Below are 15,125 nucleotides of genomic sequence, written 5' to 3'. Positions count from 1 at the left end.
AAAGGGAATTACTATATAGAGGACAATATAGTGAGCTCATTGGCAAAATGAAAAAAAAAAACACTTTCGGACACTTGTCCGTCACGCTGGTATTTACGTCATTACTGTCGCACAATTAAAACGTGTCCGATCAGACGGCTGGTGGGTTTTCAAAATAATAAATACGTATTTTTGTGATAAATACATATTATACTGAGCGTATTTCCCACATTAATAATTAAAAAGTACCTGCATCTTTCAGTTCTTTTAAATCAAGGCTGAATAATTTCTTCTTTGCCTCTGCCATTTATAAAATCAAATTTAAGACTTTTAATTTGATTTATTTCAGCGCGACCGCAATGCATTATGGGTTATATTGCTTGGTTAGTGACCATCGGTTGTACACTACTTTTCGTGATGCATTGTTAGATACTTTAAGTGCACTATATAGGGTGTAATAATCTCACTTATCGTTTCGGACAGCGCTACAAAATGGCGTCCTCACTATATAGTGCCCTATATAGTGAGTAGGGAGCGATTGAATCAGCGGCCAAAACTGTCACGTGGTTGTGTGCGGAACGAAAGCACTAACGTTTCTGGTCATGTGTTACGGAAGAACGAATCAAGAGTTTTGTGTATTTTTGACAAACGCCTTGGCGCTAACGTTGCACTTCCATTTTAAAATGCAGAAGAAGGATGAAGAATGTAGTAAGAATATAAAAGTCAAAGAAGTAATAACGGTGCTTTGTAAATGTCTTTCGGTGCTGGATGTTGAGTCGGTTCCTCCTGCTGAAGTATTCAGGAGAGCTAAATTCAACAAGATCGAGGCGGTTAGTGACCCGGGTCTAAGTTCACCAAAACCTTCTTTCACACAGCACACACAACCTGAAGTCTTTAATGATCACATATCGCAAAAGTTCCAGGAAACTTCAGTTGTCTAAACTAAAACGTTTTAATTATTATCCATTGTAGGTCCAAGACTTGTGGTGTTTGCTCAGGAGCCTCCTTATGAAGGGTTTTGAACTAGACTGCGCATGCTCAGAATTAACCAAACGCTCTACCTCGGGTACCGATGCACTGTCCAAACAATTTACCGATTAATGAAAATTTGAAATTGACAGCCATGCTTGCATTTCTGAGTGTTCCTTTAATGCAACTGCCATCTCGCTGCTATCTGTTCTGTGTGTGTTTTTCCTGGTGTCCCATGGTGAATGGAATAATGCTTGCAGACACCCAGTTCTGCTTTGTGAAGAGTGCCCTCTGGCACAGTGGTTATGGGGCCTGGTGGGTTGTCGGACCCTGGGCCTGTGAAAACGGAGAGATCGGAAGCAGGGATCTGCTGCTGGCCTTCAGCTGGCTAATTGCATCAGGAAACCTGCTCGAGGCTCTGCTACAAGAGCGACTCCTACACTTAGATATCCTTTCATCAGCAGCAGGGGTGAGTCTCTGGAATCTGGTAAAGTGCACATATACAATGTGTATTTAGCTGAAATAGCTGACTTCACTTCCTGGTAGTTTTAGCGAGCAGTTAGATTGGGATTTAGGTGGTAGGGAATCATTACGTCTTTCATGTTTGGTGTCATATGTACAGTTAGGTCCATAAATATTTGGACAGAGACATTTTTCTAATTTTAGTTCTGTACATTACCACAATAAATTTTGCACAAAACAATTCAGATGCAGTTGAAGTTCAGACTTTCAGCTTTAATTCAGTGGGTTGAACAAAATGATTGCATAAAAATGTGAGGAACTAAAGCATTTTTTAAACACAATCCCTTCATTTCAGGGGCTCAAAAGTAATTGGACAAATTAAATAATTGTAAATAAAATGTTCATTTCTAATACTTGGTTGAAAACCCTTTGTTGGCAATGACTGCCTGAAGTCTTGAACTCATGGACATCACCAGATGCTGTGTTTCCTCCTTTTTAATGCTGTGCCAGGCCTTTACTGCAGCGGTTTTCAGTTGTTTGTTTGTGGGCCTTTCTGTCTGAAGTTTAGTCTTTAACAAGTGAAATGCATGCTCAATTGGGTTGAGATCAGGTGACTGACTTGGCCATTCAAGAATATTCCACTTCTTTGCTTTAATAAACTCCTGGGTTGCTTTGGCTTTATGTTTTGGGTCATTGTCCATCTGTATCATGAAACGCCGACCAATCAGTTTGGCTGGATTTGAGCACGCAGTATGTCTCTGAATACCTCAGAATTCATCCGACTGCTTCTATCCTGTGTCACATCATCAATAAACACTAGTGACCCAGTGCCACTGGCAGCCATGCATGCCCAAGCCATCACACTGCCTCCGCTGTGTTTTACAGATGATGTGGTATGCTTTGGATCATGAGCTGTACCATGCCTTCGCCATACTTTTTTCTTTCCTTCATTCTGGTAGAGGTTGGTCTTGGTTTCATCTGTCCAAAGGAAGTTCTTCCAGAACTGTGCTGGCTTTTTTAAATGTTTTTTAGCAAAGTCCAATCTAGCCTTTTTATTCTTGAGGCTTATGAGTGGCTTGCACCGTGCAGTGAACCCTCTGTATTTACTTTCATGCAGTCTTCTCTTTATGGTAGATTTGGATATTGATACGCCTACCTCCTGTTCACTTGGTTGGTTGTTCTGAAGGGGTTTCTCTTCACCATGGAAATTATTCTGCAATCATCCACCACTGTTGTCTTCTGTGGGCATCCAGGTCTTTTTACATTGATGAGTTCACCAGTGCTTTCTTTCTTTCTCAAGATGTACCAAACTGTAGATTTTGCCACTCCTAATATTGTAGCAATTTCTCGGATGGGTTTTTTTCTGTTTTCGCAGCTTAAGGATGGCTTGTTTCACCTGCATGGAGAGCTCCTTTGACCGCATGTTTTCTTCACAGCAAAATCTTCCAAATGCAAGCACCACACCTCAAATCAACTCCAGGCCTTTTGTCTGCTTGAGAATGACATAACGAAGGAATTGCCCACACCTGCCCATGAAATAGCCTTTGAGTCAATTGTCCAATTACTTTTGGTCCCTTTAAAAACAGGGTGGCACATGTTAAGGAGCTGAAACTGTTAAAACCCTTCATCCAGTTTTAATGTGGATACCCTTAAATGAAAGCTGAAAGTCTGGACTTTGTCCATTATATAACTATAACTTGAATATGTTTCAGTAAATGGGTAAAAAAACAAAATTTGTCAGTGTCCAAATATATATGGACCTAACTGTAATTCACAATATTGATCTTGGGGAACTAGCCTATAGTACTAGTAAAATAACTTGTATACAGTGGTCCTTGAAAGTTTGTGAACCCTTTAGAATTTTCTATATTTCTGCATAAATATGACCTAAAACATCAGATTTTCACACAAGTCCTAAAAGTAGATAAAGAGAACCCGGTTAAACAAATGAGACAAAAATATTATACTTGGTCATTTATTTATTGAGGAAAATGATCCAATATTACATATCTGTGAGTGGCAAAAGTATGTGAACCTTTGCTTTCAGTATCTGGTGTGACCCCCTTGTGCAGCAATAACTTCAACTAAACGTTTCCGGTAACTGTTGATCAGTCTTGCACGCTGGCTTGGAGGAATTTTAGCCCATTCCTCTGTACAGAACAGCTTCAACTCTGGGATGTTGATGGGTTTCCTTACATGAACTGCTTGCTTCAGGTCCTTCCACAACATTTTGATTGGATTAAGGTCAGGCCATTCCAATACATTAACTTTCTTCTTTAACCATTCTTTGGTAGAACGACTTGTGTGCTTAGGGTCGTTGTCTTGCTGCATGACCCACCTTCTCTTGAGATTCAGTTCATGGACAGATGTCCTGACATTTTTCTTTAGAATTCACTGGTATAATTCAGAATTCAATTGTTCCATCAATGATTGCAAGCTGTCCTGGCCCAGATGCAGCAAAACGGGCCCAAACCATGATACTACTACCACCACCATGTTTCACAGATGGGATAAGGTTCTTAGGCTGGAATGCAGTGTTTTCCTTTCTCCAAACATAACGCTTCTCATTTAAACCAAAAAGTTCTATTTTGGTCTCATCCATCCACAAAGCACTTTTCCAATAGCCTTCTGGCTTGTCCACGTGATCTTTAGCAAACTGCAGACAAGCAGCAATGTTCTTTTTGGAGAGCAGTGGCTTTCATCTTGCAACCCTGCCATGCACACCATTGTTGTTCAGTGTCAGATGGTGGACTCACGAACATTGGCTAATGTAAACGTGAGAGAGGCCTTCAGTTGCTTAGAAGTTACCCTGGGGTCCTTTGTGACCTCGCCGACTATTACACGCCTTGCTCTTGGAGTGATCTTTGTTGGTCAGCCACTCCTGAGGAGGGTAACAATGCTTTAGGATTGGATTAGGAATTAGGAATGCATTAGGATTTTTCAGAAAATATGCAAAAATAAACAAATACTTAGTATACAAATGCTTAGTTTATATTGAAGGAGTTGGATAATCAAAGTTTTTATTGGCTTAAAAGTTTGATAAAAGGTGTCTGTTGATAGGGTTAAAGGTTCATTCCAGTCATCATGTGCCCACATGGCCAACTAATGGCCTGAAGTAGGGCGTACCAAATGGTAATTTTGTCCCAAAGCCATATTTGGGGCCCTCCTGTACCCCCACCAAACCTCTGAGTGCCCTGAAACTCTCTAAGTACACAGTAGAGTTCCCAAATATGATGATAAATCAGTTGAAACCCCATCAACATAAAAACTTTTTCCAAGATATGGACCCCCAAAATGTCAAAAAAATTTGTCATTAAAAAAATCCACTTTTAGGGGGTTAATATCTATAAAGTTAGTAAACCTATGCTATTTTTAGGTGCAGAATCTGATAGACAGGGCCAGAATACATAGATCTAGCAATTTACAGGTCTATATCCCCCTTGGAACAAAAAATATGGGCCTCCAAAAATGCTTGCAAATTAAGTGCGCAATTCCCGGACCCCAAAAGTGGGCGTGGCACCCAAACTTTGAAGGGCCATAACTCAAACGTTCGAGCTAGGAAGCTAAAATTTTGGATTCTTTCATTTGACATCATAAGGCACTAAGAAAATAAAAATAAGGCAAATTGAAGAGGTGTCACTGGGGAGGTTTTGGGCATTTGTGTGAATTGACATGGAATGACCCTATATTTTTCTCATTTGTTTAACTGGGTTCTCTTTATCTACTTTTAGGACTTGTGTGAAAATCTGATGATGTTTTAATTAATATTTATGCAGAAATATAGAAAATTCTAAAGGGTTCACAAACTTTCAAGCACCACTGTATGACCAAGACACAAAAGTGGACAAGACACATTCATATGAAAACAAACAATGCTAGCAATGTTGCAATAGCAACTGTCAGCCAGTTTATGTCACTTCAGAATTCCTATTAGTGGTAGTGCGAATGCAAACGAGGAGAGGGGAATAAAAGCAGCTCTTGAAAGTATGTCGTTCTTAGGGGAGCTCCTCTCACTGAGGTGGGGTTTACATTAGACCGTATCAGCGGATCATCAGATTAACGTTTTTAAAACGATTAGCGTGCACACAGCAACACCAATACACGATTCGCGTGCACATAGCAACACCAATACACGGATACGCTCGGCTCCGCAGGCATCCTGCGCTTCAAATCACTCCACCCTGAACAGCGAGTGCCCTCTGGAGGGTGCGCACTCCGGCCCTGCGCAGCTCACAGAGCGCGCGAGTATAGCGCACGAGCAGTGATTCGGGACTGAGCTGCTGTGTGTGTGATCCCAGTGCACATCACTTACCACTTGCAAGTGGAAGGATGGCAAGCCTAAAGACAATCGTAACTACACAATGGGCAGTATTTGCAGTATTTTCATACTTTTATACTCTTTAATGAAAGGTGATACAAGGTGGAAGTCCGCGCCGTTTTTCAGCAGTCGCGTCACATGACCAACGCCAGCGAATCAGGAAGGTGGATGTCACAGTGACGTTGTCCAATGACGACGCCAGCTAGAGCTCAGCACAGCGTATCCGTGTATTCTCAATGTTTACACAGCACCGGACCAGACACGATCTGGATCGAATACGTGGACCCTGGCGGATTCCCGTTTCCTGGCGTTTCCAGGCGTTTTAATGTAAACGGACAGTGCATCCGCGAAGAAAACGAGACAGATACGATCTAATGTAAACTTGGCCTGAGTCTAAACAACTGTTTGGTCTGAGAGCCCCAGTAGTCTTTCACAGCCTGTAGGAAGAGCGCTACAAACGAAGGTCTGAGACTGTTCTTCCACAAGTACAACGCCGATTCCAAAAAAAGTTGGGACAAAGTACAAATTGTAAATAAAAACGGAATGCAATGATGTGGAAGTTTCAAAATTCCATATTTTATTCAGAATAGAACATAGATGACATATCAAATGTTTAAACTGAGAAAATGTATCATTTTAAAGAGAAAAATTAGGTGATTTTCAAATTTCATGACAACACATCTCAAAAAAGTTGGGACAAGGCCATGTTTACCACTGTGAGACATCCCCTTTTCTCTTTACAACAGTCTGTAAACATCTGGGGACTGCGGAGACAAGTTGTTCAAGTTTAGGGATAGGAATGTTAACCCATTCTTGTCTAATGCAGGGATGAGAATTTTCCGCCGATCGGCGGATTTCCGACTTTTTCAGACTAAAATGATCGTTTTTGAGATCGATGTAAATCCGTTGAGAAATTTTCGGGGGGGGGGTATGATTAACGATCTGTGGTCACCTTATAACGCAGACATCCCAAGTCTCCCGAAACTTCCGGGAGTCTCCTGCATATTGATAGAAGCGAGCAAGAGCGTGCGCGCGCAACATTAAGGTCTGCATCACGCATCTTAGAATGTGCGCGCACGAGGGAGACTGTGTGCAGTGTTGCCAGATATTGCTGATGTTTTCCATCCCAAAATATGTTCAAAACCCGCCAAAATGCACTTAAAGCCACCCAATGTGGCAACACTGCCTGTGTGCCTGTTCATGTAGCGCATGCCAGACAAAGAGCATCCTGATTGGGTTACTCAGCAAAATAAGCCAATCAGCTTTCAGTGTGGGCGGGCTTTTATCCCTTTTCTCGAGGACCGAAGTTTTTAGTTGAGTCAGTGCAGCGGACAGGACCGGCATGGCATAGAGAGAGCGCGCGCCCCAAAAAACCAAAGTACAAACCCCACTTCACCTCAGATTACACAAAAGAATCTCCCTGTCTAATAAGGGTAGAAAATAATGACAGTTTCGCACGATGTACTGTTTGCAGCAGTGGTTTCAGCATTGCCCATGGTGGCTTAAATGATTGTAAAGGACATGTTGAGGTGAGGAGTGTCATTTCATATGCATTATATTTAGGTCAACAACAGGCTGTCATGAAAAGACCACACTTATTGAAGATTTCCGTAAAGTAACAATGTATGAATATACATCATATATATCAAATACACGTCATATATAAGTGTGTATCTTTTTATAAATGAGGTTAGCTTGTCTAATGTAGCATGTTGGGGAGAATCATAGTATCATATCTATATTTCTGATAAAATTTTAGGTATGATACCGTGTATGACTCTCCTACTTATTGCTCATTTCATGGGGGGGAATTGCTGGCATGTGCCGTGCGGGAGCGTCTGCCCACATTTTTTTAGGCCGAGATGAACTTATAGTTTTTGATTTAAAAAAATTTTTCCAATTTGTAATGCCCATTGTACATGCCTGTTCTTTAACTCAAAATCACCATCTCGATCTTCAAATTGACCATATGGTATGCATTACATTACACAACATCCTGTCCAGATAAAACCTAGTTAGTACACACAACAGTTGAAAGGGAAGTGATGTTGAATGTTGCCTGCTTAATATGCAAGACCTCCTGCTACCATGATAACATCAGAAGAAAGCTTAAGAGAATTATATGACAGAACTTTTTTCTGGTTTGTACTTCATTTTAAAGGATTAGAGTATTCAAAGACATGAATAGCAAAAATGCAGAAATATAATACTGTAGAGCTCGTTTATATTAAAAGGTGCATTGATTTTTTTGAAATCATCAAATCTGAATTGATTAAAAACAAGTCTCTTGTACCATATTAATAATTTTCACCTGGTAGTCCACCAAGAAGGGGAATTTATTTCCAAATACATTGCAACTTTTTGCTGATAAAATTAATGGTTTTGGGGTAAAAAAAAAAGCCAAAAATCATTAGCGCCTGGAACCCCTGGGCCCCGCCCCCGGGCTCTGGGCCCCGCCCCCGGGCTATGGGCCCCACCCCCTTTGGCTATTGGCCCCGCCCCCTTGGGCCATGGGCCCCGCCCTGGTTTTTTCAGACTTTTTAAGTATTTTCCATTCTCATCCCTGCTAATGTAGGATTCTAGTTGCTCAACTGTCTTAGGTCTTTTTTTGTCATATCTTCCATTTTATAATGCGTCAAATGTTTTCTATGGGTGAAAGATCTGGACTGCAGGCTTGCCAGTTCAGTACCCGGACCCTTCTTCTATGCAGCCATGATGCTGTAATTGATGCAGTATGTGGTTTGGCATTGTCATGTTGGAAAATGCAAGGTCTTCCCTGAAAGAGATGTCGTCTGGATGGGAGCATATGTTGCTCTAGAACCTGGACATACCTTTCAGCATTGATGGTGTCTTTCCAGATGTGTAAGCTGCCCATGCCACACGTGCTAATGCAACCCCATACCATCAGAGATGCAGGCTTCTGAACTGAGCGCTGATAACAACTTGGGTCGTCCTTCTCCTCTTTAGTCCAAATGACACGGCATCCCTGATTTACATAAAGAACTTCAAATTTTGATTCGTCTGACCACAGAACAGTTTTCCACTTTGCCACAGTCCATTTTAAATGAGCCTTGGCCCAGAGGAGATGTCTGCGCTTCTGGATCACGTTTAGATACGGCTTCTTTGAACTATAGAATTTTAGCTGGCAACGGCGGATGGCACAGTGAATTGTGTTCACAGATAATGTTCTCTGGAAATATTCCTGAGCCCATTTTGTGATTTCCAATACAGAAGCATGCCTGTATGTGATGCAGTGCCGTCTAAGGGCCCGAAGATCACAGGCATCCAATATGGTTTTCCGGCCTTGACCCTTACGCACAGAGATTCTTCCAGATTCTCTGAATCTTTTGATGATATTATGCACTGTAGATGATGTGTTCAAACTCTTTGCAATTTTACACTGTCAAACTCCTTTCTGATATTGCTCCACTATTTATCGGTGCAGAATTAGGGGGATTGGTGATCCTCTTCCCATCTTTACTTCTGAGAGCCGCTGCCACTCCAAGATGCTCTTTTCATACCCAGTCATGTTAATGACCTATTGCCAATTGACCTAATGAGTTGCAATTTGGTCCTCCAGCTGTTCCTTTTTTGTACCTTTTAACTTTTTCAGCCTCTTATTGCCCCATCCCAACTTTTTTGAGATGTGTTGCTGTCATGAAATTTCAAATGAGCCAATATTTGGCATGAAATTTCAAAATATCTCACTTTCGACATTTGATATGTTGTCTATGTTCTATTGTGAATACAATGTCAGTTTTTGAGATTTGTAAATTATTGCATTCCGTTTTTATTTACAATTTGTACTTTGTCCCAACTTTTTTGGAATTGGGGTTGTAATTTACAAAAGCATTTTTCCGTCAAGGGGGGCACGATTCCAATAATTTTACATTCTGTATCTTTAATAACCCACAGCAGAGAGCCAAAGTCTCAATGTTACTGAAAATTGCACTGTGATATTGTGAATGGCTCTAGATTGATCAGTACACTATAGTGTTGTTAAATGCAGGTTATATGCCAGTAGTTAACTCCAGCTCACATGGGGAAATAGTAGTAAAACCCCAAATCAGAAAAAGTTGGGACGGTATGTTGAAACTGAAAACAATGATTTGTAAATAATCTTTGACCTGTATTACACTCAAAACAATGCAACAGCACATTATTCGATGCCTTACTTCATGAATTTTGTTGGCTTTTTTTCAAAATAAACATTTATTCTAATTTTGATTTTTACAGCACATTTTTTAAAAAAATGTTAGGACAGTAAACGTTTACTTTATTTACTTTAAACATTTGTTTACAGTAAACATTTACTTCAAACATACCACTTTATAACATTTACATTCCTTCTCACAACACTTAAAAGATGTTTAGGGACTGAAGACACCAAGTGATGAAGTGTTTCAGGTGTTATTTTGTACCATTCTTTCTGCAAACAGGTCTTAAGGTGTGCAAGAGTTCAGGGTCGTCATTGTCATGTTTTTCATTTCTAAATACTCCACACATTCTCTCTTGGGGACAGAGGGGACAGGCACCCTCTTCTTCCACAGCCAACCCTTTGTAATGTGTGTAGAATGTGGTTTTGTGTTGTCTTGTTGAAATATCCCTGGAAAAGATGTCGTCTTGAAGGCAACCTATGTTGCTCCAAAATGTACTTTTCTGCATTAATGCTCCATCACAGAAGTGTAAGTTACCTTTGCCAATGGCACTGACAACACCATACCATGACACACCCTGGCTTTTGGACTGGTTCCTGGTAACAGTCTGGATGGTCCTTTTCATCTCTGGTGTGGAGCACAGTGTCCATTTCTTCCAAAAAAGACCTGGAATACTGATTCATCTGACCACAGCACACGTTTCCACTGTGTGATGGTCCATCCCAGATGCCTCAGAGCCCAGAGCAGTCCATGGTGCTTCTGGACACGGTTAACAAAGACTTCCATTTTTGCACAGTAAAGTTTTAACTGGCATGTGTAGATGTAACTCTGTATTGTAGAGCTTGACAAAAGTTTGCCAAAGTAATCCTGAGTCCATGTGGTTATATCAGCTATAAATGAAGTCCTGGGTATGGCTTTAAACTGCGATCAGTGGTGAGTTTCAGGTCCAGGAGGATTTGAGTATTGGGGAAAGTGGAGTTACTCCTTAATCACCATTGCTCCCAGGTCTACTCTGACCTGGAGTGGTAGCACCTGCCTGGGTTCCAGCTTTGGGTTAAATAGTACATCACCAATAAGGCACTGGCAGCAGGGTGCTTTTCGGTGCAACGTGGCAGATGAATTCAACAGGGTCAATGGCACACCACCAGATGGCATGTGGAAGAACCACTCAAATGGCCAACAGATGACATCACTCGGCAAGTCAGTTGTCACTGTGGGGCAACATCCATACCTGTCAGGTCTGTGGCACTTTTGTGCACCACTTGGCATCAGGTCTGGAGGTCCAGAGAGACAACACGATGGGGACACGACATCATTTGTCTTACTTTACTGTGCAAGGTGCTTCATTAGGAAAGGAGAATAAGTCTGGTGCAGGCCTCACGGCCCATCTGCGTTTCCGCACATCGTAATGAAGCAGTCATCGTCACTAGTGATGGACAGCCGACAACGAGATGAATGACGGTGCTTGAAGTTGACCAGACAAAACATGAAATATCTTGGGCTTATTCTGTCTACAATGAAACATAAGTCAAAGTAAATTTAGAAATCACTTTATTTGCATTTTCTTTGCTGTCTCAACTTTTTCTGATTTAGGGTTGTAAGTTCAGATACCAAGAATTCTGCCATGGCACAAGCAGCCAAAACAACTTTACCATTTATACTGCGTGCATGGATGCAAATGCCTCTCTCACAGTACGGAGTCATGTTCTCATGAGTCAGCTCTTTTTGGGCCATTTTAGGTAACTATATTTTTCATGATATTTGGAAATATTCTGAATACTTCTGGTCTTTTATGATCCTCCACACCCACTTAGATTAAAAGGTGCAGACTGTTGGTACCTCAAATAGTGAAGGCTGCATAAGGGCCCAGAGCCTTTACTTACAAAGCCCCCCAGTTATGGAACAGCCTTCCAAGTAGTATTTGGGACTCAGTGTTTAAGTTTAGGCTGAAAACATGTATATCTTTTTAGTCAACAGCTTTTTATTTGGTAAAGGAGTAGATCTGAAGGGTCCTCAGGCATGCAAAGAGTTTTCTGGTAAACTGGGATGTATGGATGCTGTGACACCCCCCCCCCCCCCCCCCCCCCCCCACACACACACACATACATACACACATTTACTCGGGTTTGTTGACGGTAGAGTGGCTGCTGCTTTGTCCCAGGGCTCCATCATCTCTGTGTTACCTTCTGGCTCTCCCTTTTGGTTATGCTGTCATAGTCTTGCTGGAGTCCCTGCTTGCACTCAGCGCATAATGTACACTGTTCTTAACCATTAGGTGACAACGGGCATACCCAACAATCCCCCCCCCCCCCCCCCCCCCCCCCCCTCTCTCTCTCTCTCTCTCAAAAATCATTTGCAACGGCATTTATTAAAAAAGTGTTCCATTCATGAAATCCAATCTAATTCTGAGTTTAGATAAAATTACGCATAAGGAGACTCACTAATATGAACCATGCGAGGATTCATTCATATCACACAATTAGCATGAGTTTTATATTTTATTGATGTGGTCACTTATTTCATTACAAGTGTAATGAAAATATTGTGAAACCAACTTTGCTTGATTATGGGTTTAATTGTACCGTGCATCTTTACCTGAATCAGAACACACTTCTGTCAGAAGTCGTTGTCATGTTAAAACTAAAAAAAAAAATCAATGCTGTCAATATTTGGTTACCAATCATTTGTTAAACTGTTAACACAGAAACAGATACAGTGGTGCTTGAAAGTTTGTGAATCCTTTATAATGTTCTATATTTCTGCATAAATATGACCTAAAACATCAGATTTTCACACAAGTCCTAAAAGTAGATAAAGAGAACCAAGTTAAACAAATGAGACAAAAATATTATACTTGGTAATTTATTTATTGAGGAAAATGATCCAATATTACATATCTGTGAGTGGCAAAAGTATGTGAACCTCTAGGATTAACAGTTAATTTGAAGGTGAAATTAGAGTCAGGTGTTTGTCATCCCATGGATTGAAATCAAGTGTGAGTGGGCACCCTGTTTTATTTAAAGAACAGGGATCTATCAAAGTCTGATCTTCATAATATGTTTCTGGAAGTGTATCATGGCATGAACAAAGGAGATTTCTGAGGACCTCAGAAAAAGTGTTGTTGATGCTCATCAGGCTGAAAAAGGTTACAAAACCATCTATAAAGAGTTTGAACTCCACCAATCCAGACAGATTGTGTACAAATGAAGGAAATTCAAGACCATTTTTACCCTCCCCAGGAGTGGTTGACCAACAAAGATCACTCCAAGAGCAAGGCGTGTAATAGTCGGCGAGGTCACAAAGGACCCCAGGGTAACTTCTAAGCAACTGAAGGCCTCTCTCACATTGGCTAATGTTCATGAGTCCACCATCAGGAGAACACTGAACAACAGTGGTGTGCATGGCAGGGTTGCAAGGAGAAAACCACTGCTCTCCAAAAACATTGCTGCTCGTCTGCAGTTTGCTAAAGATCACGTGGATAAGGCAGAAGGCTATTGGAAAAATATTTTGTAGACGGATGAGACCAAAATAGAACTTTTTGGTTTAAATGAGAAGCGTTATGTTTGGAGAAAGGAAAACACTGCATTCCAGCCTAAGAACCTTATCCCATTTGTGAAACATGGTGGTAGTATCATGGTTTGGGCCGGTTTTGCTGCATCTGAGCCAGGACAGCTTGCCACCATTGATGGGACAATGAATTCTGAATTATACCAGCGAATTCTAAAGGAAAATGACAGGACATCTGTCCATGAACCGAATCTCAAGAGAAGGTGGGTCATGCAGCAAGACAACGACTCGAAGCACGCAAGTCGTTCGACCAAAGAATGGTTAAAGAAGAAGAAAGTTAATGTATTGGAATGGCCTGACCTTAATCCAATCAAAATGTTGTGGAAGGACCTGAAGCAAGCAGTTCATGTGAGGAAACCCATCAACATCCCAGAGTTGAAGCTGTTCTGTACAGAGGAATGGGCTAAAATTCCTCCAAGCCAGCGTGCAACAGTTACCGGAAACGTTTAGTTGCAGTTATTGCTGCACAAGGGGGTCACACCAGATACTGAAAGCAAAGGTTCACATACTTTTGCCACTCACAGATATATAATATTGGATCATTTTCCTCAATAAATAAATGACCAAGTATAATGTTTTTGTCTCATTTGTTTAACTGGGTTCTCTTTATCTACTTTTAGGACTTGTGTGAAAATCTGATGTTTTAGGTCAAATTTATGCAGAAATGTATAGAAAATTCTAAAGGGTTCACAAACTTTCAAACACCACTGTATGTTTCTATAGAAACAGATCATTTCTAACCCTATAACAGCAGCAGTCATGCAGTGCTTGTGTGGCCTGTGTCAGCTGCAACATGTAGCTCGTGCAACCGTAACTTTTCACTGGGGTTCTGTTGCATGCTGGGACCTGGCTTCATCAGCACATGTGCTACTCTGTATCAGTCTGCTTGAGCTGCCAGGTGCAGTGGTGTGCACTCATTGGCTAAAGCAGGGGTTCTCAGCCTTTTCTGCTTTGAGGCCCACCTATTCATACTTGTAACGAGTCGGGGACCATTAAAAAAGATCCTCAATTATTTTGGCTCATCTGTTCTATTGGAGTCTAATAATCTACTGTAAAGTGTACAACCCCAATTCCAAAAAAGTTGGGGCGCTGTGTAAATTGTAAATAAAAACAGAATGCGATCATTTACAAATCATGGAAACCCTGTATTTCATTGAAAATAGTACAAAGACTTAAGATCAAATGTTAAAACTGAGAAATTGTATTGTGTTTTGAAAAATATATGCTCATTTTGAATTTGTCAGCAACACATTTCAGAAAAGTTGGGACGGGGCAACAAAAGACCTGAAAAAGTTGTGTAAAGCTTAAAAAAAAAAAAAAAACAATTTGGTAAATTAGCAACAGGTCAGTAACATGATTGGGTATAAAAAAGAGCATCCCAGAGAGGTGAAGTCTATCAGAAGTAAAGATGGGGAGGGTTTCACCACTCTGTGAAAGACTGCGTGGGCAAACAGTGCAAGAATTTTAAAAATAACGTTCCTCAATATAAAATTGCAAAGAATTTTGGGATCACATCATCTGTGGTACATAACATCATTAAAAGATTCAGAGAATCCAGAGAAATCTCTGTATGCAAGAGACAAGGCTGAAAATTGACATTGGATGCCTGTGATCTTCAGGCCCTCAGGCAACACTACATTAAAAGCAGACACGTGCCTGGAGTGGAAATCACT

General features: G+C 40.9%; 1 protein-coding gene across 2 annotated transcripts in view; it reads left to right on the top strand.

Annotated features, from left to right (window-relative positions):
- Positions 1-557: 557 nt before the first annotated feature.
- The window catches only part of tedc1 (tubulin epsilon and delta complex 1), a 47,426-nt gene continuing 32,858 nt past the window's right edge, over positions 558-15,125 (top strand). For both annotated transcript variants that reach the window (XM_060933560.1, XM_060933559.1), the window contains exons 1-3: positions 558-809; positions 952-1,045; positions 1,209-1,417. In XM_060933560.1, the coding sequence (XP_060789543.1) occupies positions 582-809; positions 952-1,045; positions 1,209-1,417 (531 nt within the window). In that variant the 5' untranslated portion in view covers positions 558-581. The remainder of the gene's footprint in view (positions 810-951; positions 1,046-1,208; positions 1,418-15,125) is intronic.

Source organism: Neoarius graeffei, chromosome 11 (assembly GCF_027579695.1).
Source record: "Neoarius graeffei isolate fNeoGra1 chromosome 11, fNeoGra1.pri, whole genome shotgun sequence".
Classification (NCBI taxonomy): Eukaryota; Metazoa; Chordata; class Actinopteri; order Siluriformes; family Ariidae; genus Neoarius; species Neoarius graeffei.
This window is presented reverse-complemented; position numbering and strand designations above follow the sequence as displayed.